Below are 26887 nucleotides of genomic sequence, written 5' to 3' on the forward strand. Positions count from 1 at the left end.
TTCAAATAATAATAGGTCTCTTATATAATTTTGTGTATAGTTAGTATATTTTATAAATATTCAAAAAATCGTCTTTAAAAGATTTTAGTTTTACTGAAATAGTTGGTTATTTGGTTTAGTTAATTAATACTCATATTTTTGAGTTAATTAGTTTATACTTAAGTTAATTATTTTATTTTGTTTAAAAAATAAGAAGCTCATAATTAATTTATATTAATTCATCTTGTTTAAGTTTTGACCAAATTCATCGATTGAATTTGATTTGGTTACGATTGAAAATTATTTAGGGATCTATCCTTTATCAATTTATTTCAACCAATTAAAAGATCAATTTTGGGCCTCTTTCCTTAAACCATTCCAGGCCCATTTTGCTTAATTCAGCAACTCAATTCAATTCTCAACCCCTCTTCCTTCAATTTCCAGACCCCACTCCCTCATATTTTCGGCCCATTTCCCTGTTATTCAATTCTCAGCCCACCATTCAACAATAATATACCAACTACGTACAATACCCTTTCCACCAGCGCACAACGTACAACAACAATCCAACACAAACCGACCCCACCTCTACACTGTTCTCCTTCTCCCCTGCGAAAACGAGTCAGCAGCCCAGAAAATCGTACAGCAGGCATGCCTCTGTCCTCCTTTCCCCTTTCGAAATGAGTCAAAACCTAAAAGAAAAGGTGTTTAGCCGGAAGGGTGAAAGGTTTTGAAGTTTTGAATTTCAAATTTTGGCCTTTTGAATCCGATTTTTATTCCTTTCCCCCCCAAAATCTACCCTAATTCCTCCCTATATAACATCTCTTATGTTCATTTGTAAAGGGGGATTTTTTTTTGGGGGGGTTTTGGATTATTTTGTTGAGCGAAAATATCTAGAACAAATTAAGCAAAAATAGTTAAAATACATACCAAATATACTCCTAGGAACCAGAGGAGGCAACTAGTGTGAGTAGGAATCTCGTTGTGGTCGTGGAAAGTTACTTCTTTGCTCGTCTCGGTCTCAGTTTGCTGCGTTCACAAAGGTAAATCTTATCTCAGTTCAACCTTTTCCACTTTCTTAATGTGTTAGCTATTTATTTGTTAGTTATTGCAAGTCTCCTAAGCGTTGGAATATTCTTATCGTTTTCGATTTAGTGTCGACTATGAATTAGTGATGGAACTTGTTTAGCTATTCAAATGTTGCTGTTTGTGTTTATTTTCTGGAAGGCTTGATGATTCCTCTCCGTCTCGAACCTCTTTTTCTCCTTGTTAATATCGGCTCATGCCACTGTTTTTTTTTTTTCTCATAATGTCACTACGAGTTATGATAGTTGTTTATTTTTGCTAGTGTTTATGTCTAGCTATGTGGTGGTTTCGATTCGTTTGAAGTAAGTAGCGTGAGTAGACGAGATGGTCTTCTCAACTGCTTGAATACTTTATTTTATTTTGGTATTGGTTTGCTCTGTCTCCTTTTTCCTTGATGACCTCTTATTAGATTTTTATTTTTTTATTTTTTTTACCCTTTGCAAAGCATGCCAAAAAATCATTTTCATGTATGTATTTGGATATAATAATATTTGGTTGTTTCACCTTTCCTTCATCTATGTTGTCTTGGGGTTTGGTAATTTCACTGCCTAGAATGATCTTTGGTTCAAGTCTCCATCATGTTTCACATAATATTTCTTGTTTAAAATTGATTACCGTTTGTCAATTGAGTGAAAGCGAAAAATCTGAATTTCTTACTCTAGTTTCCAAATTTTGTCTTTGTTAGAGTCGGATTTGCAAGGTCATTTGCAAGCATGGTTTTTTGTTTGGTTAACCTTTCATTATGTGACATGCTGATTTTTTTTATTCCAAGGATAAATTCCTATGGCTCTGTTTGCTACCTATAAGTTTTAATAGTTCTTTAAATAACTTGTCAATATGAGAATATACATGGAATTGGAAATTGGCAGAGACTAAAAAAAATATAAATATAAAATTTGATTTGATCATAATTTGCATAGCGTTTGCACCTACGGTCTCCGGTTTACATTCTTGCTTTGATCGCACGTGATATGATTTTGCTCCCTTAAAAGAGTTGGTAGTATGTAAATTCTAGAATGTAGTAGATAAATATTAGCATATGAGAGTATAATAAATATTAAACTATGGTGGTATGTAAAATATTAAGATACGGTAGTAACAAATAATAGAATATGGTAGTGTATAAATTTAAGGACACGGTAGTATATAAATTCATAATAGAGCAGTATATAAATTTAGGATATGGTAGTATAATAAATAATAAAATATGGTTGTATATAAATATTAGAGCACGGTAGTATATAAATTTAGAATATGGTAGTTTAATAAACAATAAAATACGGTAGCACATATATTTTTTTTAGAATTTGGGAGTATAATAAATATTAAAATACGGTAGTCTTATAATACGGTAGTATATGGATTTTAGAATATAGTAGTGTAATATATGGTAGTGTAGTAAATATTAGAATATAACAAATTTTCTTATATTATTCATAACTCTTACTTATTGATTCTCATTTTCGTGTTTGCATGTGAAATTTGTCCGGGTCCTCACGGACTCTATCCTCGCATTTTCCTTTGGGCCACGGAGGCCCATATCCCCTTTTATCCGAGTCAGCTAGATAGTAAAATCGACGAACAGGTCTTGAAATTGAAAGAAAAGCGGAGCAAATCGGGAGTTGAAAAAGATTGGGCCAAAGCCTACCTTTATTTATTCGGAATTGTATTTTGTTATTATTGGGCCTAAGCCCTTGCCATTTTACTTACTATTACTTGTTAGTTCCTACGACAGGTGGAGAAATTGGGCTTAAGGTCCAAAAGAAAAATATTTATCTCATGTTAGACTAGGACAGGTGCAGGTGACTCAAATGGGCCCAAATACTGGTCCAGGCGAACAGAAACCCGATTTGGGTCCAACCTTCTTTCCCTCTTTTTTTTTACTGTGTTTGTTTGGCTTGCTAGTATTTGTTGTTAATCTTAGGGTCGAAAAGTTCGAATCCCCGGAAGACGCCTATTTTGACTTAATAATTTAACTGAATCAGTAAACAATTTTTTGCAAAATTAGCTAACTTAGATAATATTTAAGTACTTCCCTTTTCCCCTTTAAAATAGTTCTAACTATAAAACAACTCAAATTTTGCAATTTAAATTAAGTTAAATTATTTTAGCCAAATAATTAATTGTCGGAAAACCGCATTAGCGGATATTCTAGGTGCTTTAAAAACCTTCCTAGAATATTAATAGGAACCTCGAACCCCCTTAATAGTTTTCAATAGATTTACTGTTTTAGTCTTTTAAAAACAATAGTTTTCTTGATTTTTCTTAAAAATTAAGTGGCGACTCTTAAACCAGTCAATTATATATTTTTAACTGAAACATCAATTTGTTCTATCTGATTTTGATTTGATATGAAGTTTAAGAAAGTAAAGAAAACTTTTGAATTTTGTGAATTAAAGGTACGTAGATACCAACCTGTCCTTTAATCTTGTGATCTTAAACATGTTATATGAAAAGTTAAAATTAAAGAGTTGCCAAAAAAAAAAGAAAAAAAACACCCAACAAGTACCTGACCATGCCAAGTTTATGTCGAAGGTCAGAGGTGTATCAAGGAGGGGGTCACCAGGTTCACGTGAACCCATGCTCCCCTCCTTAAATCATATGTAGTAGTATTATATTTTTTTTAAAGAATATTTAAATATAGATATGTGAACCCATAGTTGAAGTATAATACCGTGCGATTATGATTGGGTGCACCTCTCTAAGTGAGGTTAGAAATTTGAATCTTTTATTTAATCTCGTTTTATTTTCCTTTCTAAAATTTTGAATGGTCCAACAAATGTTATTTAAAATACATAATCTAATTTTAATTTTCTTTAATGTTTAATCATGTAACTAATACGTATTAGACTTATTTTAGCATGATTTAGTACTTTTAAATTATGATCATTTTCATTATGACTTTGCAATATTTATTTTATATGATGATTTCATTATTATTTTTTATTGAATATTTTAGTGTCATCACTCATCTCATATTTTGTGTTATTTTCTTCGGAAACACCTTAAATAGTTGTATTTTGGTTGGACTAAAGAAATATTTGGAGCACAAGTTAATTATATGTTTGTATGCATACTTTATAGAAAGAATCCAAAAACCTGAACAAATTCGAGGTTTATTAGTTTGGTTTTATTTAAAAATTCGACACAATGGTTTAGTTTGGTATTTGAAAAATCCAAACCAATACGAGGTTGAAAAATTCGAAAAAAAACCCAAATTTTATTAGCTTGGTTTGGTTTATAAATTTAAAATATTTTACACAAATGGCTTGATTTGATATTTGAAAAACCCGAACCAACCCAGTCATACACACCCCTAATTACAACAACCACAAATTCCATATACAATAACTATTGGGTTCACAAAAAAATAAATTTCTAACAATTAAATGAGTAGACTTCACATGTCCATTTTCTTTGAGAAGAAAAAGTACAAGTTTACCCTTAAACTTTGAGTATAGTTTAAAATCAACCTTTTTGTTCTCATTTTTTTCCCATCACCTACTCTAGATTAGAAATTTCTTCATCCCCCATTAGATACGTTTATATGACTAAATTTCACTATCAATTGAACTTCTTCTTAGGGTAAACTTGACTTAGTTTTTTTTTCCACACTGCTTTTCTTCTTTTTGTCTATGTAAGAAGTAATTTGATGTTTCCTTGACACACAATTTTACCTCAAATATTTCTTAGTCTTCTCAATTCCAATTTTGCTATGTCTTTTCTAAGTTTTCTTGTAGCTTCCCTTTTACTTGTTGGGCTGTTAATCCAAATGACAGGTCTCTCTCTTACATACAAACTAATAATGTATTTTTACACTATATATTAAGAGTAACATATTATAATATCGTAGCAGATAATCTATTTTATTTACTAAGTTATTGATCTCAGTTACTGTAAATAGTTAAGGGTATTTAATTCTAGGTGACCTGATAGTATAACAATTCTTCCGATGTTGATGTAAATGAGTTAAAAATTCTATGAAAAAACACTTCATATTTTTCAAAATTAGGAGGGTAAATCTACCTAACTAAGCAAACATAATTACTGTATATACTTAATTAAGCGGTATTTTAGATTATTTTTTTTATCTAACATAGTTATACTTAAAATTTTATAACTAATCTCTTCTCTCTTTTCCTCTTTTGCTCGCCACTCTCCTCCCTCTTCCTCTCCTCTCACATTTTTTTTCGCCCTCTCTCTCTGCCTCTCTACAATTCATTGCATGAATCTTTCTTCTTATCCTTATATGCTTCTTATTTATCAATACAAAACTCAATTAAGCTTTACCTGAATTATTAATTTTTATCTACATGTTCTTCTTGATCTTCAATATTTTCTATGTGACTGCTAATTGTTGATTCATTTTTATTGGATTAACGCTGGTATATCAAAAATTCTCATTAGGGGTTCTTGATTTGTTGTTCTATGTTTGAATCTCTTATTCTTCTTAGATTGATACAACCAATTTTATATATGTATGAGAAAAAATGATACAGTTATTTTCAAAGTGTATCTTCTTCGATTGATACAACAGATTCTATATATATATATATATATATATATATATATATATATGTGTGTGTGTATCAGGAAAAATGAAACAATTATTATCAGCGTGTATCTTCTTTAATAGATACATAATGATACATCCAATTGATCTACGTATTAGAAAACAATATAAAAATTGATATAGCTATTATTTGACTAGACTTTTGTACATATAAAAAACGAATACAACTATTATAAAAAAATATTGTATTTATATATTTATTTTAGGGATGATATTCAAACTTTGTATCAATATTTTTTTCATTTGTATATCACAATAAATTGATACATATTATATCTGTGCATTTATTTTAAGGGCGATATAATATGTATATGTCTATCTATATTTCAATTTCAAAACTAATATGTGCATTTGTGTAGCTGTGTGCAAGATTGAGAGAGGAGAAATGATAGCGAGATTTGGGAAAGAGAGAGAAAGAGAAGAGATTGTGTATATGTGTATCTTAGTTTCAATTAAGATATACAAGTTGTTTCTAAGATACAACATGCTTGCCTCTCTCCTCTATCTCTCTTGATCTCGCTCGACTCTCTTTTCAATCTCTCTTTGTCCCGCTCTCCTCTTTCCTCTCTCTAAAATTGTTGTTATGAATTGTGAATAGATAAACAATACTATTTATAATTATAGTCCAAACTATAAGTATTTATCATTATAATGTAGGAGCACAACCTATTGGAGTATGCTATGGAAAAATTGCCAACAATTTGCCATCAGATCAAGATGTCAAAAACCTATACAATTCTAATGGAATTAAAAAGATGAGAATTTACTATCCAGACACAAATGTCTTCAATGCTCTCAAAGGAAGTGACATTGAAATAATTCTTGATGTCCCAAATCAAGATCTTGAAGCCCTAGCCAATCCTTCAAGTGCCAATGGTTGGGTTCAAGATAATATAATAAGTAATTTCCCAGATGTTAAATTCAAATATATAGCCGTTGGAAATGAAGTTGATCCCGGTACAAATACCGGTCAATATGCACAATTTGTTGGTCCAGCAATGAAAAATGTTTACAATGCGTTAACATCAACAGGATTGCATGATCAAATTAAGGTCTCAACTGCGACATATTCAGGGCTCTTTACAAACACCTACCCACCAACTGCTAGTATTTTTTGCGAAGAATACAAAAGCTTCATTAATCCCATAATCGAATTTCTAGCACGAAATAACCTCCCGCTCTTAGCCAATATTTACCCTTATTTTGGCCATATTGATAACACTAACGACGTTCCTCTTTCTTATGCACTTTTCAACGACCAAGGGACTAATTCTGCGGGATATCAAAATCTTTTTTATGCCCTTTTGGATTCAATGTATTTTGCTACGGAGAAACTTGGAGGACAGAATATTGAGATCATTGTATCGGAAAGTGGTTGGCCTTCTGAGGGACATCCTGCAGCAACTATGCAGGGGCGGAGTTATGACATGGCGAGGGTGGTCAGATGAACAACCTTCATTGGAAATTTTTTACGTGTATGTATACTAAATATCGAGTTTTTTTGGATATGTACTAACTATTGAACAACCTTGACACAATAAAGGTTGACAGCCTAGCGGTTAAGGTTGTGCAAAGATGCCTCAGCGTTCCGGGTTCGAGCCCAAGTGTTGGCGTTTTCTTTAAATTGTTTCATTGTTCCATTTGTTCTCTTAGAAAAGGCAAAACTCAGTCTGGGTTCGATCCCAGGCTTGAACATTTCATTTATTTAATATTTGTTCCGTTTTTCTCTTAAGAAAAAGTACAAAAGTTACCTTTTTTAAGTTAAGAAAAACAAAAGGAAATAAAAGGTCTATTTTTACTTTTCTTAATTTTTAAAAAAATCGATTCATAGTTGTCTTTTCCTTTTAGTTTTTTGACTTCTTCTTCTCCCAAAAACCCTTACAACTTTACTCTTTACCTTTCTCTCTTCTCAACTCTCATACATATTTGCAAGTTTTAAAAATTTGGAAGCTTTAATCATTGTATATTTCTTCCTCAACCGCCATTGAAGTGTGAAAAGGTATTTCTCAATTCTTTTTTTTCCTTTAGTTTAGTTTTTTTTAATCATGTTTTGAAAAACTTGAATATCTTAATTTTTATGTTAAAAGCTACTTTATTTATTTGAGTATCGATCAACTATTTGGTGTATTGTGGATGATTTTTAATATGTTTGGTATACTTGAACTTGACTACTATTTCAGTTTGGTGTTCAATGAGTTTGGAGAAATATTTTTTTAGAGTACCCAAAACAAGTTTGGCGCCTCAAAATCAAAATCAACTACACCGAGATGAAAATGTCAACCAAATAGAAATATCATCTCACTCTTCCCAAAGACAAGAATTTGATGTAAATGATTTAAAGGCTGAACCGGCTGAAAGAACTCCAATTTTGAATTATCATTCAAACCTTCGTGATGAGATAAAGAGGGCATATATCATTAAAGGTCCTTGTCAACCTCAAAATCATCAGTTTCCTCAAACTAATCTTTTTGGAACACCACGTCATTTTGTTTATACGTGGTTTGATGAATATCATGATTGGTTGGAATACAGTATTAGTGCGGATGCTGCTTATTGTTTACCTTGTTATTTGTTTTAAGGAGAAAACATTAATCAAGGTGGTGGTAATGTATTTTCGACTAAGGGATTTACAAATTGGCATAGAAAAGATAGTTGTGCTACACATATTGGTCCACCGAATAGGGTTCATAATCAATCCAAAAGAAAGTGTGAAGATCTCATGCGAGAACAACAATCCATTCAAGCCGCATTTTACAAGTTGGATGATAAACGTAAGCATGAATATCGGATTCGATTAAACACTTCAGTCGATGTGGTAAGACTTCTTTTGGATCAAGGTTTTGCATTTCGTGGTCATGACGAGAGTGAATCGTCATTGAACAAGGGTAATTTTCTTGAAGTTCTTTCTTGGTTAGCTGCTAGATGTGATGCAATTAAACCTTTTGTGTTAGAAAAAGCTCCAAAAAATAATAAAATGACTTCTCATGACATCCAAAAAGATATTGTGACTGCGTGTAAGATTGAAACAGTTAAGGCAATAATAAAGGATATAAATAGTGACTACTTTGCTTTATTGGTTGATGAATCTAGAGATGTGTCACGCAAAGAGCAAATGGCTATTTGTCTAAGATATGTTGACAAAATGGGGTTTGTGATGGAGGCATTTATTGGACTTGTTCACATTAAAGATACTAGTGCTTTATCTCTAAAGAAAGCAATTGTAGATGTACTTGCTCACCATTCTTTGACTTTATCTAATGTACGTGGGCAATGTTACGATGGGGCAAGTAATATGCAAGGTGAGCTAGGTGGTCTTAAAACGTTGATTAGACAAGAAAGTAGATCGGCTCATTCTGTTCATTGTTTTGCTCATCAACTTCAATTGACTCTTGTTGCGGTTTCTAAAAAGTGTGTTCAAGTAGGTGAACTTGTATTATTAATTTCAAATATTTTGAATGTGTTGGGAGCTTCTTTTAAACGCGTGGATAATTTTCGAGAATCTCAAAAAAAGCATCTCCAAATGGCATTAGATATGGGTGAACTAGAAACGGGTAGAGGGTTGAATCAAGAACTTGGTCTTGTTAAAGCCGGTGATACTCGTTGGGGATCTCACTACAAGTCATTTGGAAACTTTATTAGTAGCTTTGACTCTATTGTTGATGTACTTGATACTCTTGTTGAAAATGCAAGTACTTTGGAAGAAAGAGCAAGCGCATCGGGATTTCTCAGAAGTTGTCAAACGTTTGAGACTATTTTTTTGTTGCATTTGATGACAGATGTTTTAGGAATCACAAATGATCTTAACGTTTCATTACAGAAAAAGGAGTAAGACATTGCAAATGCCATGATTCTTGTAAAGGTAGCAAAGAGAAGGTTGCAAGCTTTAAGAGATAATGAATGGGATCCTCTCTTTAAAAAAAATATTGGATGGGATTCACTTAAAGAAAAGGTAGAAGCATTTTGTATCAAGCATGGCATTTCATTACCCAATTTTGATGATCCATATGCTAATTCTGGGAGATCACGACGTAAAGTAGTTATTTGTACTACTTTGCATCATTATCGTGTGGATGTGTTTTATAAAATCATTGATTGGCAACTACAAGAACTTAATGATCGTTTCAATGAGGTGACAAGTGATTTGCTTAATGGAGTATCTTGCTTGAATCCAATTGATTCATTTTCTAGTTTTGACATAAAGAAGATAATGAGAATGGCTGAATTATATCCTGATGATTTTGATGGGTCCAACATGAGAGCTCTTGAGAATCAACTTGTTAATTACATTATTGATGTTCGTGATATTGATGAAAGGTTCTCCAATTTGGGTGGACTTGGAGAACTTTCAAGAAAGTTGGTTGAGACAAAGAAACATTTAACCTATTCTCTCATATTTCTTTTAATGAAGTTTGCTTTGCTTCTACCTGTTGCCACTGCTACAGTGGAAAGAGCTTTTTCGGCAATGAAGATTATCAAGAATGACTTGCGAAATCGAATGGATGATGAATTCTTAGATGGTTGCATAGTGTCTTATGTAGAGAAAAAAGCATTTAAAGATGTTTCTAATGAGTGTATTATGAAAACATTTCAAGAGATGAAGTGTCGTCAAGTGCAATTGTAGTTACCACTTTACAATTTACATATTTTGGTGTATATGAAACTATCCGTCAATATATTTGTCCTACTTCATCTTCCTTAGTTTATTCATTGATATTTTGTAAGTTTCTGTTTTAAGAATTTTCATTTTGGATAGTTGGTTAATTTGATATTGAGGTATGACTATTTTGAAGCTAATCTTTATAATCTAACTAGCAAGGTTTATTTTTTTACTTGTCCTAATGTATGAACACCCTTGGCGAAAATCTTGGCTCCGCCATTGCAACTATGGAAAATGCACAAACTTATTATACAAATTTGGTTAATCATGTGAAAGGAGGGGTTGGAACACCAAAGAAACCTGGAAGTACGATAGAAACTTATTTATTCGCCATGTTTGATGAAAATCAAAAGGATGGAAAAATAAGCGAGCAACATTTTAGACTCTTTTATCCTGATCAGAGGCCAAAGTATCAACTCAATTTCAATTGATGATACTATATTATAATTAATATATAGTGCTATGAATAATAAGGAGAAATTTGTGTCATTCTCCTCAGTAAAATGATAGCACATCTTATAATTAATATGTGTTGACAAATGTACGGCCTCCTTGTGTTTCCTTGATATGAATATATATATATATATATATATGTGTGTTATATATACTTAGAAATACATTTTTAAGAAATGCATGCAAATTATGATAACATCTATATGTCTTTATGTTATATTCAATCTAGTTAACCTATTAGATTACTTATAATTCATGTCAGATCGTCATGATTTTAAAACTTTTAGTTCTCCGCCCCCACTAACAGAGAAAGATTAATGACTAATTTAGATTTTACTAATGTATCATAACAATAAATTATTTTATTTATCTAATTTTGATTTGACCTATGGCGTTTAAGAAATTAAGTAAAGAAAACTTTTGAACCTTGTGGTTTTAAATTAAAGGTTTGTAGAATGTACCAAAATATCCTTTAATCTAGTGGTCTTAATTAAACATGTCATGTAGAAAGTTAAACTTTCATAATTGTCAAAAACGAAAAGAGACGTTTATTTTGAAATAGATTAAAAAGAAAAGCTAAGACAAACAATTCTAATGGATAGAGTAAATAACTATATACAATAATAGTTAAATATGTTGAAGTGTGTAACCATCTCTTCTAAAAGCAGTTCGATTCTTTTTCATGGGCCAAGCACGTGAAAATCCTTTTTGATTCGGATGGCAGTGAGATTCAATTACATGACCTCTGTCTGCTCTGATACCATATTGAAGTGTGTAATCATCTCATCACAAAGCTTAAGCTATTAGAGAGAAAGTACACTTTTTTATTATTCGATTATATTCTCTACAAAATAGAGGGGATTGAGGAAGACAAACTTTTTTTTTAAATGGGGGAGGGAGTTACAATGTGAGAAATCAAATTCCATTTATTCTTTTTCTTCATAGGTGACAAAGATTACAATGTTATATTCTTATATTCCATGTTATGCGGAGCGGGTTCGGGTGAATATCCTAACAATCCCTTATATCCGCTCTTGTTCACAAAGCAATTTATTCAACTTCTAGATTGTGACTTTCTTTTCGAGAAAGATTCAAAAATTTGTGATTTATATATGAATTTTTACAACAATCACAAAGTTGATATACAATAATTACTGGGTTCACTATAGAATACTCGTAAATACTTATCAGTAAATTTCATAATATATCTGCAAGATTTGTATAAAAATTATTAGATTTTCATAAATCCACGTATATATATGCTAGATCGTCCCTACTTTCTGAGTCATCTTTGATCTATTTTTCTTGTCATGTGTCATTTCTTGATTTTCGCAAGTTTCAACTATAGTACAAATTTATGATTTTATCTCCCATAGAAAACGTTGAATAAATGCCAGTGGACCACTTCACTCTTAGAATTATAATATGTTTATGTACTTGGTTTATGTGTCTTCAACTCCTCATGTTATTCTCGTATATTATTTTATTATGTATAAAAGTCAATTATTGCTACAAAATCTTTTGTAATTACATAGGATTGCTTGTTCTCAATGGAATTTATGAAGTGTACAGATTGGGTTGACATTAAAGATCAGAGGCGGAATTAAAAATTTTAATTTTTGAATTCTAGATCATAATTATTTTCATTTATTGAACTTTATATATAAAATTATAAACAAAGTTAGAATTAAAATTACTAGTTTCATCGAACTCGTTACTCATACTTTTTATATACATTAAACATAATTTTTAATATATTTTTTTTTAACGATAAGTTTATCAAAAATAATTTTTTATTTTTCAAGATAGGGATAATAATTGTATACATTTTACCCTTCTCAATTTCCATTTGTGAGGTTTCATTGAATTCGTGATTGTTGTTGCACATTAAATTATATATCTGACCCAACTAACCTAATATAGGTAAATTGGAGCATGAGAATTCACCATCCAAGAATAAATATGAGTCTAAAGTTGGATAACAAGAATAATATATTTAAAAATATATAGAAAAAGGGATAAATATTTATTCTTTTTGTCTCAATTTATATGATATTTTCTAAAAAAATGACATATTTCTATATTTAATAATAATTTAATTTTAAAATGACAATTTTTACCCATACAAACTACAACATATTTCAGATCACAGATTTAAATAATATTTCTTTCCTAAATATCGTGCTAAGTCAAACTATATCATACAAATTAAAACAAATAGCGTGTCACGCCCCAAACTCAAGGGGTGCAATTGGCTCCTAATGCCAAAACTCAGGCTCGAGGTATTTTTGTAAACTTGCCAATAACCACATAATATTATTGGCGAAAATATTATCTTATTGTAGCTTTCATATAAAATTTTGCACACATGGACCAATGTGCCCCTTAGCTTATATCATCATTCATCATCACATTTGTATTGTATCATCCCATAGGTAATACATATAAAATATTTGATTGGCTCTCGAAATTCTATTAGTGTCACATAAATTAAAATAAAGAAATAATATATATATTATTTGAAAATTACGTAAAATATACAATAAATCATACCATTGATTATTACTATTATTATAATAATTTAAAAATAAAAAAATACATATAAATTATTTGATTGACTCTCAAAATTCTATCAGTGACACATAGATTAAATTAGAGAAAATAACATATATTATTTGAAAATTACGTAAAATATATTATAAATCATAATAATTAACAATTTAAATATCATAAAATCATACAAAAACTTCATTGTCTTTTTAAATTCAATTTGTATTACATAAATTAAAACAAAAAAATATATATTGGGTCTGTGCTAGCCCGGGCTCCAATATCTAGTGGGTGTCTATATATATATATATATATATGATCCTTTTCCAATAGTTAAATGAGGAGAGGGGCGGACTATTTCATTGAATAATCATTGAAAATTTGTTTCATCAGAAGTCGGTGGGACAGCTATATATTGTCCTTAAATAAAATAAAATCTCTTAATAGCTCATTATTGTCCATGTGTCCTTTTAAAAAAATTGAAGAATAAAAATTTGTTGACCCTCTTGTCATATTAAATTTGTGTAGACAATTCCCATCTCCTAGACATATGCAACATCAATAGTTTTACAAAATTTGTCAAAGCCAAACTATGATGTGTTTACATATTTGAAATGTCACGGTGACTTAAAAAATAAATAATTAACTCAATTTTAAAAGAATTTTAAGACTAAACAAATTTTAAAGGAGTCGTCACTTAATTTTAGGAAAACTTAGAAAACCAATAAAATGATTTACGAAACCAAGAGATTCTAGGTAAGGGGTTCAAATTATTCCGAAGGAAATGTGTTAGGCATCCTTCAAAATCCACAACTGTGGGTCCCGGCTGAATTCATTTTTTCAAATTGAGGAGATAAAGTAATATACGAGTATAACAAACATGCAATATACACAAGTAATAAAATAAAAAAATAATATAATAAACGGCCTAAGGTTTGCCTAACATCGATAATATACACAATAACGAATAAAAATATAATTCGAATTCCATTCAATTAGCTTCAATGGGAAGCGACTCCGGGATACCTGTAAAGATACTTAGTAAACGTATTAGTCATAAATAAATATGAATAAAAATAAATGAAATAAATAACAACTCAAAATAAAAATCCGTCTTATTAACATGGGAGGCCTTGGAAATCGACGATAATTTCTTCATCAACCAATTTTAACAAATAAAATATATAAACTTAAAATTAAATTTCCGTCTTTAATATTGGAGAGACCTCCAAAATCGACGGAGAGATTGTCTCATTGGCCACTTTATTTTTTGATTAATATTAACAATAATAACAACTAAATAATGAAGCTAGAAACAAACTCTTAGATGAAAACTCCATGGCAACATCAATAGTTAATGCAAAAATATAAAGTAACTTAAGAAAACAAACATCGACAGTTAGTGCAAAATATAAATCAACTTAAGAAAATAAATATACAAGTAATGGAAATTGAAATAACAACTAGACTAAGCACTGTAGCCATAATAATGAAAAAAGTGCACATAATCAAGATAAAATAATAATAACAATAAAAGAAGTAGCAACAAATCAATACTAGTAAGATGCTGAAATAACACTCACAACAGAAATGAGTAAGCAAATGATAATCAATATACCAAATAACCAAATGAGAACCACCGTAGCAACATGATTAATTGAAAATTCTAAACTAAAATGCATGTAGTCAATCTCAATAAATTAAAACAAATCATGTACAAACAAAATAGAGCAGCAAAATGATTAACTTAAATAAAATATAAATATAAAACACAATAAAGAAATGAAATTAGCAGAATACTATACTTAATAAGAAAAACATAACAACTTTAGAAATAAAATATAAAACGACACCTTAATCAACATTTAGCACTACATTAAACTGAGCAGAAACATTGTGAGCTTTGAACTACTGGAGCTCGTCGATTTTGGGCTAAAATCACCTGAAAACAAAAGAACATTGTGAAGGGGAAAAGGACTGGCCGTCGATGGTTGTTGTTATTGTTCGCTTGAGCTTCGAGCTCGTGGCGGCTTTGCTTCTGGTGGGTCACGTACGGGGTTGTTGTTCTCCGGCGATAGAGGGTCGTTTAGGAAGGTAATAGGTCCTAATGAAAGTTTAGTATCGCAACAGTAAATTCAATCAAAGTTGGGGTATTTTTAGACCCTTATCCCTTAGAATATTATTAAAGAACACTATTCTTGTTTTCTTTCTTCTAAAACCACTTTGACCAATAAAAATGTAGGAAATATTTTTTTATTCTTAATCTCATTTTATCAATTAAAATATAAAAACTTCATGTACCCTTTCGACAAATAATATATGGCATATATATAAGATCGTAGTATATCCATCATTAATTTATATTTATATAAAAATAAAAAATAATGATAATAAAATAAGAAATATTTTCATTTTTTAAATTTTTTCTGAATAGAAGTAAGCTAAACATTTGGTAATTTTAAAAAAACATTATTCGAAAAAGAATGTGTTAAAAAGAAAATAATAATATATTTATTTGGAAAGTGAGCATTTTTGACCCATTAAATAACAATAAGACCATTTTTGACCCAAGTATTTACGGGTATTTTTGGGCCAAACTACAAACAAAAGACATTTTTGTTCCTTTCGCATAGTTAAAGGGCATTTTTGAACCAAAATATTGATGGTAAGGGCATTTTTGAGCCAAACTATAAACGGAAGACATTTTTGTTCCTTTCACATAGTTTAAGGGCATTTTTTACCCTTTTTCCTATAAAATATACTAAAATATTTTTAATCTTGTGCTCTTAAATATGCGATGTAAAAATTAAACTTAAAAATTATCAAAAAAAGAAAAATTATTTTCGAAATGAATTAAATAAAAAGGTTAGACAAATAAATTAAAATAGAGGAAGTATTAATTATTGTTTCTTGCCAACCTATAAAAGCCAAGACATATGTAACAACACTTAGCAGGACTTTTTAAGCCAAATTACATCCTCCATTTCTTTTTATATCACCTTTTTACTTTGCACTTGCATAAAGAAAAATGATGTAACTTTATTCTGCTACCCTTATTTAATTTTCTTGGAACTCAAGTTTTCACTCAATGAATATGAATTAATTTATTTTGATTAATTAATTTAACCAATGCACATGAATCATTTACTTAGCTTTTCTAAGTTAGTCAAATGTATATTTTCAAGGCTAATAACTCACAAGGGTAAAAAGGAAACAATATGGTAATTTATGCATTGATTTTATGAAATGACAAATATTATGGACCAACTATTTATAGAAAGGAATGGCATATAAAAAGGGACGGAGGGAGTAATTAATAACCCTCCCCCAAAATATGTTCTTCAACTTTTTTTCCCTTTTCCTTTTTGTGTCCTTCCTTTTTTTGTTAATGAAATATCGGAAGAATTCCAATAACCAAATTAGAAAAAAATTGCCCTTACTTGGAAGCATGTTCTTAGAGATCTAGCCAAAAAGTATGGTCCAATTATGCACCTTCAACGAGGTGAAGTTTCTCTAGTTGTTGTCACTTCTCCTGAAATGGTAAAAAACAAGTACTAAAAACTCATGATCTCGCTTTTGCATCAAGGCCTAATCTTGTAGCTGCCGAGATTATTTGTTATAATGGTAACGATATTGTCTTTTCTCCCTATGGTGATTACTGGAGATAAATGCGTAAAATTTGTCTCCTGAAATTGCTTAGTGCCAAAAATGTTTAAGTCATTTATTTCTATTAGACAAGATGAAGTACTTCGTATGATTGGATTTTTTCAATCATCTTTAGGTGAGACAGTTAATGTAACAAAAAGAATTTTTCAATTCACGAGCTCTATGACTTGTAGATCAGCATATGGGAAAGTATTCAAAGAGCAAGACGAACTTATGTAAATAGTTAAAAAAGGGTCACTCTAAATGGAAGGGTTTGATGTCGTTGATCTATTTCCATCACTTAAATTTCTTCATGTATAATTATGTGGAATGAAGGGTAATTGGTGTACTATTAAGATTAATGAAAGAGGGAGGCCTTCAATTTCCAATCACCAATGATAACATCAACATAAAGTTCATTTTTTATGCTGTCTTCTCTATTTCTTATGTTTACATATAATATAATATGATATAATAACATATCTTATTCTTGGTGCATGATCATGATCAATAAAGAAATCTACTAGCATTAAATGATAATTTATATTTCTCCATCCATTTTTAATTGTCATGTTGCGCTTTTGAATGCCAATTTAATTAATTTTTAAAGTTAAATTAAATTACATAAATTTGATAGTTTAAACATAGAATTTAGATATTCAAAAACTATATGAAAAATATTATAAATTTCATCATATTAATATGATGAAAAATTACATCGTAAAATGTTAGTCAAAGTTCTTATTGTTTGATTCTAAAAAGAAAACTATGACAATTAAAAGTGGACGGAAGGGGTATTTTGTTTTGCTTTTTATATTAGGTGTGCTGGTTTACTTTTGTTGACTTGTTTCATTTTATGTTTTTATAAAAAAAAACATGTATTGTTATTTTATTAGAATAAATATTTAAGAGATTTCTTTAGACTTTCCATTCTTTAATTTATAGTAGTTTTTTTTTTTTTTAGAAAAGATATAAAGTCACCATTGAAGTTGTCTGAAATTTTCAAAAAAGACATCTTAACTTTGCAATCGTTCTATTACCCCACTAAACAATTTTGAACATATATAATTATATCATTTTTCGATCAACTCATATTTTAAGAAGCAAGTGTGTTTACATACCAATCATTACACGACACATGTTAATTTAATTAAAAATGTAATTTTTTTTTATTTTAAGTTTTTTCTTTATTTCTCTCTCTTACTTTTTGACTCATTTTAATTTTGATTTATCTTAAATTTACTTCATCTTCCACCTCTCACTTTCAAGTGATTCATCCCTCCATTTTCTTTCTTTTTTCTTTCTTTTTCTTTTTCTTCTCTGGTCAAATTCTTTATAGAATTCATACTATTTTTTTTGACTTTATTGAATTATTGATAACAAAATTAATTATTTTTCTAAGAAAATTTAAAATTTTGAAGGTATCATCAACTACTCCTTTTCATATAACTTCAAAATTAGAAATAATAATTTTAAAAGAATCAATGAATCCCCCGAAAATTGAAAAAACTTAATTGAAATCGGATAAAAAATTATATGATACTTCCTAATCATCTTGAAATCTAATGGGTTTATCAAATTGTTCGAAATAGAAGAAAACGTTTAGATAAAGCTTTAAAATTAAACAGAGTAAAACTAATAGTAGTAAAAAAAGAAAGGTGAAGTTGTGATAAAAATGGTGACATTGAAAGTGAGAAGCTTCAATGGATGAAGATGACAATTAATTTTTGAAGAAGAAAGAAGAAAGAGAAAAAAATAAAAGTTAAAATAATAAGAAAAATAAGAAAATATATTTTTATAATAAAATACTTGTAAAAATAAAATTATATAAGTTATTTTAGGTTGCTCACTCTCTTTGAGAGAGTGCACACCACTCTCTATGTCACGTGAACGAAAAATGATATAATAATATATGTTTAAAATTGTTTAGTAGGGTAATAGAACGTTGCAAAGTTAAAATATTTTTTTGAAAATTTGGAACAACTTCAGTGGTGACTTTATGTTTTTTTTTTTTGGTCATTCAAATGTCAGATTATATTACATATATATGTTTATTTATACGACACAAGCAAATAATTGAAATATCAAACCAAAATGAGAAAAATTAGAACAAAATAAAACTCATTTCGGTTCAAATTAGATGATATTTTTCAAAATCAACAATAATAATATACTCAGTAAAATTTTAACTAAGATTTGAAGATGGTTGAATTTCCGCAAATCATACTCGTATAGGTATTTTTTGGAAGACCCTCGACTCGAATACATTGAAGTGTGAAAGGATAGAAGGCAAGTCCTATTCGTGGAATGAAATCATTGAAAACATTTTGGTGATGGCAATATTAAAATCAACATTCTAGCAGCCACAATTGACAATATTCTTTATCATTGGGAAAAAAAAGAAATTGTTTTCAATTATATTTTTGTTTAAGAAGTTTTTTATTTTAATAATGTTTAATTTTCAAAAAACGTCTAATGAATAGAGGTAAATTTAGAAAATTATACCTTTTATTATTATTTTTTAATGAGCATAAAATAACCTAAGACTACACTTGTTTTGAAACAAAGGTATACATATTTTTCCATTTCTTGTCATTATTGTTCTTTCAAGTCGTACTCTCTCTCTATTTTATCTTCACTTAAAAAATACATCATTTCTTATCATGCCTATAAAAGATAAGACATATGCAACAACACTTTTCATAACCTATCAATCCAAATAACCCTCCCAAAATATGCACTTCTTCAACTTTTTTTCCCTTTTCCTTTTTGTGTCTTTCCTTTTTTGGTTATTGAAATATTGGAAGAATTCCAATACCCAAATTAGAAAAAGATTGCCTCCTGGTCCATGGAAACTACCCTTAATTGGAAGCATGTTTCATTTGTTAGGTGGACCTCCACATCGTGTCCTTAGAGATTTAGCCAAAAAATATGGTTCAATTATACACCTTCAATTAGGTGAAGTTTCTCTAGTTGTTGTTACTTCTCCTGAAATGGCCAAACAAGTACTAAAAACTCATGACCTCGCATTTGCATCTAGGCCCATGCTTATAGCCGCCGAGATTGTTTGTTATAATGGGAGCGATATTGTTTTTTCTCCTTATGGTGAGTACTGGAGACAAATGCGTAAAATTTGCATCATGGAATTGCTTAGTGCCAAAAATGTCAAGTCATTCAACTCTATTAGACAAGATGAAGTTCTTCGTATGATTGAATTTTTTCGATCATCTTCTGGTGAGACAGTTAATGCCACAAAAAGGATTTTTCAATTTGCGAGCTCTATGACTTGTAGATCAGCATTTGGGAAAGTATTCAAAGAGCAAGATGAACTTATACTATTGATCAAAAAGGTGTCACAGTTAATGGAAGGATTTGATGTGGCTGATATATTTCCATCACTAAAATTTCTTCATGTGTTATGTGGAATGAAAGGTAAAATTATGGATGTCCACCATGAATTAGACGTCATTCTTGAAAACATCATCAATGAGCACAAGAACAATGGTGAATTAGGAGGTGAAGGTTTAGTTGCCGCACTGCTAAGAGTAATGAAAGAGGGAGGCCATCAATTTCCAATCACCAATGACAACATCAAAGCTATTATTCTTGTAAGTATATATGAAATAATCTATACCCTCCTTATTGTTATTGTATTTGGGAGAAGATAATATAATATTGTAACTTGTTTATAAATGAAGGACATATTTGGCGGGGGAACAGAAACTTCATCAGCAACAATTGATTGGACCATGGTGGAAATGATGAGGAATCCCAATGTATTCTCCAAAGCTCAAGAAGAGGTAAGAAGCGCCTTTAAAGGTAAAGAAACTTTTGATGAAAATGATGTCGAAGAATTGAAATACCTAAAGTTGGTCGTTAAAGAAAGTTTCAGACTCCATCCTCCGTTTCCCCTTTTGCTTCCAAAAGAATGTAGGGAAGAAGTAGACATAAACGGTTACACTATTCCTTTGAAAACAAAAGTTATGGTTAATACATGGGCTATTGGAAGAGATCCTAAATATTGGAATGACGCAGAAAGTTTTAAACCTGAAAGATTTGAGGACAACTCTATGGATTTTGTTGGTAACAATTTTGAGTATCTTCCTTTTGGTAGTGGAAGAAGGAATTGCCCCGGAATATCATTTGGCTTAGCTAATGTTTATTTTCCATTGGCTCAATTGTTGTATCACTTTGATTGGAAACTTCCTAATGGAATCAATTCAAGTGAATTGGACTTAACTGAATCTGCTGGATCAACTTGTGCTAGAAAAAGTAACCTATACTTGATTGCCACTCCTTATCAATAGCTAGCCAACAACAACCGTCAAACTTCTCAATCCAAAATTTTCTATCTGATCATGAAGTTAGAGTCTGTATTTTTGTTATGATGTTTCATGACCACTTTTTTTCTATTTATGTATACATAGTTGAATAAAGAGGTTTTGGTTTATGTCCCCCTTCTTTTGTGTATACTGCTTATTCATTAATTAATAAGATAAGCTTCATGTCAAGGAGTTGCTTGGATGTAAAGAATCTTTCACTTTGATTATGAGTTTGAGTCATCAAGAAAGTGAAAAGAATGGAAAGCTCTAGGTAGAGGTAAAAAAATTAAAATTAAAATTTAAAAAAGGACAATAGGGAGTTACTTGAATAGGAAGTTCCCCTCATCTCAAACCTAACGTTATGAATTCGAGTCACCAAAAGAATAAAAAAAAAAGGGTAGAATCTCCTTTAAAAGGATTTAAAAAAATAGAAAAATATAAACAATCCTCTACTATCTCAAGATCGCTTAACTTGAGAAAAAAACAAGAGGCGAAACTAAAATTTTAATTTATGAATTTTGGATTTTTATCTATTGGGCACTAAATATATACTTATATAAAATAAATGTAATTTCAAATTATATTTTTGCTTGTTCCTAATTACTTGTCCACTTTGAATTGACACACCTATTAAGAAAACAATGATTATAGTAAGTTTATCATTTTACCTCTATTGATAATGAAGTGGATGAATTAAAAAGTTATGATTTTCAAAAAGTATTACCTTTTTCAAAGTAATTAATTGAGAGTATGATAGGTAAAAAATGTTGGGAAAATTCTATATAATAGCAAACTATTAATTTAAATTAAATGTTATAACCATAGTTTGATTTAATTGTACCCCATAGCAAACTGTTGCTATTTTGCCTCTCTCCTTGGTGAATCTCGCTCTCCACTCTCATTCTCGATGGGCAGTCTCTCCCGCCTCTCTCGCTTTTATACAAACACAAATGTATAAAATGTGTTGGTGTTTGTAAAAAGCGAGAGAAAATTGTATATATACATATATTTTCGTTTCCCTCTCTCCCTTCTACTAGATCTCGCTCGCCACTCTCCCAAATCTCGCTCGCCACTCTCATTCGCCTCTCTCACTTTATACAAACACAAATGTATAAATTGTGTTTGTGTTTGTATAAAGTGAAAGAAAATTGTGTATACAAATACAAGTACATATATTTTCGTTCTTGTCACGCCCCGAGCCTACACCCTGGACGTGGCCGGCACTCGAAGACCATTGCTGGCCCCAAGCGAACCCTTGGCCTGGCTTACTGACTCAGCGGAAGACTCTAAAATTTTACTATAATCAAATGAACTTACTCAAATAACTTTAGTGAAATAACTCATAATGTTTAATGGTCAACATTCAACTTAGCCAAAATGGCAACTCAAGTCTTCACATATGAAATGATAATGTAAAGACGTCTGACTACTAATTGTCTATGATGCCTCTAAAACAAAGAGGGATGTCGGGACAGGACCCCCGATCATCCTAATATATGAAGGACTAGAAAGCAAATAAAGGAGTCCTTCGAATGCAAGAAGGCTCACCACAGACTCTGAGTGCTCAAGCTGGATCAACGAGGCACTGGATGCTGATCCTGGTTACCTGTGTCTGCATCATAAGACGAAGCAGGCCAACTGGCATCAGACATTGAATGTATAAGTATGCGAGTTAGAATTCTAAACAAATACAAAGGCTTGAAAAGATTCTGAAAGAAACATTTACGTTGGCTCTTCTCAACTCATGAATAACTTAACTCAGAATAAAACAATGAATACATGCAATATATGAAAAATCTTTATAAAACAGTAAAAACAGCTTAGTTCGTTAAAGGAAATGCAATAACAAACTCAACTTTACTCATATAATAAAATAATATAGTTTCTGTGGGAGATTCTCTAACCGATAATCATCATTATGAGCCTAAGTGGTGATACAACGTCTTGCCCACGCTGCCAGAACTGTCATATACTTTACCTTCATATAGAACGCTTAACTTAGTGGATCCACTAGCTTAACTTAAGTAATCATCTAAAAAGTATGACCTATTAATACCCATGATGGCTACATGGTTTTTGGAGACTTGAGTTAATATGAACTCGCATCCCCATATCGGTGCTCAATACTACTCCCAAAAATATACTTAGCTCATATGTTTTAAAAACAAACTTCTTTCTTTGATTTGAGATAATTACTCTCTTGGAATCGATGTTCCCTTTTCTTGCTCAAATGTGAAAACATTTATAAACTTCCTTGGGAATACTTAAATCCCTTATAGCTTTTTGAGAAATGAACTCAACTCTTTACTCTTTGCTTAACTTGAAAACTTGAGTCTTAAAATGAATTTAAAACATTGTTAAAGACTCTTGAAAGCTTTAAGAAACTTTGTTTTGACTTGCTTCTTAACTTCTAGACTTGACTCTCGACTTCTTTGACTTTGATCTTAACTTTACTTGAATTGGATTATGGATTCAAGGTTAATGATCTCATGTATTGGATGATTTCATGATGTTTAGACGTACCTTAGAGTGTTGGAATCAACTAGAAAACATAGGTACATTGCTAAGGAACAAGTATGAAAAGGTGGGGAGCGAATGGGGAGAACTGGCGTCCCTAGCGCTCTGAGAGGCGCGGGGCGCCTGCCCTCAACATTCAGGGACTGGTCTGGGGCTCGCTGGCTGGCGCGGCGCCCCAAGGGTGAACATTCAGGGACCCTTTTGGGGCGCGCTGGCTGGCGCGACGCCCCAACCCTATACCCAGGTGTTTGGCGACTTTTCTTCTCCGTTTTTCATCTCTAACCCTCTAAACTCTAATGGTTCTTTTTCCTAAACAGTTAGAATCATTTATACGCTCAATATATGTTAGATTCAAACCAAAATTACACCCGAATACGTGAATCAAATCGCAAGAACTCCAACAACACAACCCATAAGAAATTCAATAAATCTTTCAACAATGTTCATCAAGAACTTCACTTTCTTAACATTCAAACAACTCCAATTTTGCTGAATTGAAACAAGTTTGGCGTGTGGGTGAACTAACCCAGCACTATGTGATCTCAAATTCCTTGTAGGGATCACCCCCAACGAATTTCACTCGCAAAGCTTGAACGTTCTTGGCGATTTCTTGATTTCTCTCCTCTTTTCTCTTCTTTCTTCTCCTCTCCAAGCCCTAACGTAAATTCTTATTTTCTAAACTGAATAAAGTCTTGTTTTACCCCAATTAATTCCTAAAAACGAAATAGGCAAATTAGGTAAAGAAAAAGACTAGTTTACCCTTCCAAAACCCGGATTAGACTTTCCTTAATCTAACAGCCCAACTTCCAAAGGGCATAACTTACTCATACGAACTCGGAATCGCGCAAACTCGGTGGCATTGGAAAGATCATTCCAAGAAATTTCCAACCATATCTGGAAGTACACCTAACTCATCCTGAGCTAGGAGTTATGGCCGTTTGAAGTTGACCAAAAACTCACTTTTCCTAACTTGAACAAATTTCCAGATTTGTCACTATTTCCAAAAACGATTATTTCAAGTTCTTATATTCTTCCTAGCTATTTCAAATTGCGAGATGATACAGTCCTATACACTTATGATTATACAAATACGATCTTCCCCTGCCCAGTTTTCTTTTGTGTTTCTCTCTTTCTTTCTTTATACAAACACAAATTATACAATTGATTCTTTTGTATATGTATACCGAAACAGATTATACAATTGCTTTCTTTTGTATATGTATAGTGAAATATACATATTAATAGCCATAACAAACATAAAGTTTGCTATGGAGCGCAATTATGCAAACTATAGGTATAACATACAAATATGATTTTTATGTTTGCTATATGTGAAAGTTGCTTGTTTGTTCTTTGTATAATAGGTAAAAAAATATTTGTCCTTTCTTGATTTATCAAAATGGACAAGTAAAAAAATAAAAGTTGAACAAGTAATTGGGGACAATTAGAGTATAAAGTTTGAACTAAAGTTACTAGTTTCATCGAACTCATATCTCAAATGATGAACACAAATTATATCATCTCTATTCATATTTATTTGTCATCTTTAATCTAATGCAATCTTAAGAAGTAATAAACAAAATTATAATTTTACTAAATCATTCTTAATTTATATAAATTATTTTACTATTGGAAAATATATATTTCTTAATAATAAAAATAAAACAGTAAATTATCTCTTAATCTTTTAAACTAGACAAGTATATAGAAAACAACCTCTATTTTCATAAGTTAAGAGGTAAGACTACATACGTCATTTTTCTATGACCTTATTTTTGTGATTATATTTGTATGTTGTTATTATTGGACAAAATAAAAAATGTATTTATTTTTAATATAATGAATAAATAAAAATAAACGGAAGAAATATTTAAATGAATAAGGAAGCCCACTATTCATTGAATTATGTGCCATCATGGGTGACAAAATCAACCCGATCCTTCCTGCTCATTCAATCCATTCAAGTTTGGGTTGAGTTATTAATTTGTCCATTTCCTAACTTAATTTATTTTAGGTCATTAAAAATTTGATTGCTATATAATTCAATTAATTTTAAAATTGAACGAATTAAGTTACGATCTGCATTATAATTTATTTCAAATTTTAAGTAACTTTGAACGAATTAATGGCTCACTTATTTATTAATTCAATTCAAAACCTGCTCAAATTCATTCAAATTTGTCTATTTTACACACCTAACATGTCATCATTGAAGAAGTTTTAAATGAAGAAGGAAGCCACTATATGTTGAATGGTGTGCCATTGGGGTTGACCCAACCTGTTTAAGTTTGAGTTGGTTGTTAACATATTATTTTATTAGTTCCATTTATTTTAATCTACTTTTTAATTTGATATCATATATATAAGATAATTAATAGAAAGATAAATAGTTATGTATAATATATATATAACAAATAAACAACTAAAATTTAAGGCATAATATATAAATGTTCTTTTAATTTGATCTCATTTCATATTTATACTTTTGAATTTTTAGGTATGCATAAGTAGACACTTAAACTTGTATAAAGTTTAATAAGTAGGCACATTAATCCTACGTGACACAACACACGTATAACGTCATATAGGACTCAAATTGACATGTAATATTCCACGTAGAACTCAAATTGTCTATGTTGAATAATGTGCCCTCATGGGTGACAAAATCAAACCAACCCTCCCACCTCATTCAGTTCATTCAAGTTTGGGTGGAGTTATTATCTATCAATTGACTAACATAATTCATTTAAGCCCATTAAAAATTAGACTTATATATAACCTAAATTAATTTGAGATGTAATTTTATCAATATATATATATGTCTTATATAGTCATAATAATAAAAAAATTATTAGGTATTAAAAATAATTAAAAAACAAATAAAATAATTAAAACTTTGTTTAAATTGAACGAATTAAGTTATGATTTATACTTTAATTCATTTCAATTCAAGTAACTTTGAACAAATCAATACTTCATTTGTCTCTAATTACTTGATCACTTTTAAATTGACACACCTATTAAGAGAACAATAATTGATATAATGAGTTTATCATTTTATCCCTATTAATTATTAAGTAGATGAATTAAAAATTTCAGATTTTT

At 30.4% G+C, this 26887-nt stretch overlaps 2 protein-coding genes across 2 annotated transcripts; both read left to right on the top strand.

Annotated features, from left to right (window-relative positions):
• The first annotated feature begins 4739 nt into the window (after nt 1–4739).
• LOC125874849 (glucan endo-1,3-beta-glucosidase A-like) lies at nt 4740–10876 on the top strand. The gene is made up of 3 exons (XM_049555884.1): nt 4740–4844; nt 6296–7026; nt 10505–10876. Exons 1-3 carry the CDS (start codon nt 4781–4783, stop codon nt 10724–10726), a joined length of 1017 nt encoding a protein of 338 aa, XP_049411841.1. The 5' UTR covers nt 4740–4780; the 3' UTR covers nt 10727–10876.
• Nucleotides 10877–19673: 8797 nt separating this feature from the next.
• LOC125874767 (premnaspirodiene oxygenase-like) lies at nt 19674–21398 on the top strand. The gene is made up of 2 exons (XM_049555786.1): nt 19674–20551; nt 20642–21398. Exons 1-2 carry the CDS (start codon nt 19679–19681, stop codon nt 21248–21250), a joined length of 1482 nt encoding a protein of 493 aa, XP_049411743.1. The 5' UTR covers nt 19674–19678; the 3' UTR covers nt 21251–21398.
• Nucleotides 21399–26887: the final 5489 nt, after the last annotated feature.

The sequence above is a fragment of the Solanum stenotomum genome, chromosome 8 (assembly GCF_019186545.1).
Source record: "Solanum stenotomum isolate F172 chromosome 8, ASM1918654v1, whole genome shotgun sequence".
In the NCBI taxonomy this organism is placed as follows: Eukaryota; Viridiplantae; Streptophyta; class Magnoliopsida; order Solanales; family Solanaceae; genus Solanum; species Solanum stenotomum.

Coding starts and splice junctions, on each gene's coding strand:
- LOC125874849 (XM_049555884.1), top strand. CDS start 4,781: ATGTCTTTTCTAAGTTTTCTTGTAGCTTCCCTTTTACTTGTTGGGCTG. Junction 4,845..6,295: donor GCTGTTAATCCAAATGACAG/GTCTCTCTCTTA, acceptor ATTATAATGTAG/GAGCACAACCTATTGGAGTA. Junction 7,027..10,504: donor AAAGTGGTTGGCCTTCTGAG/GGACATCCTGCA, acceptor GGCGAAAATCTT/GGCTCCGCCATTGCAACTAT.
- LOC125874767 (XM_049555786.1), top strand. CDS start 19,679: ATGCACTTCTTCAACTTTTTTTCCCTTTTCCTTTTTGTGTCTTTCCTT. Junction 20,552..20,641: donor ACATCAAAGCTATTATTCTT/GTAAGTATATAT, acceptor TTATAAATGAAG/GACATATTTGGCGGGGGAAC.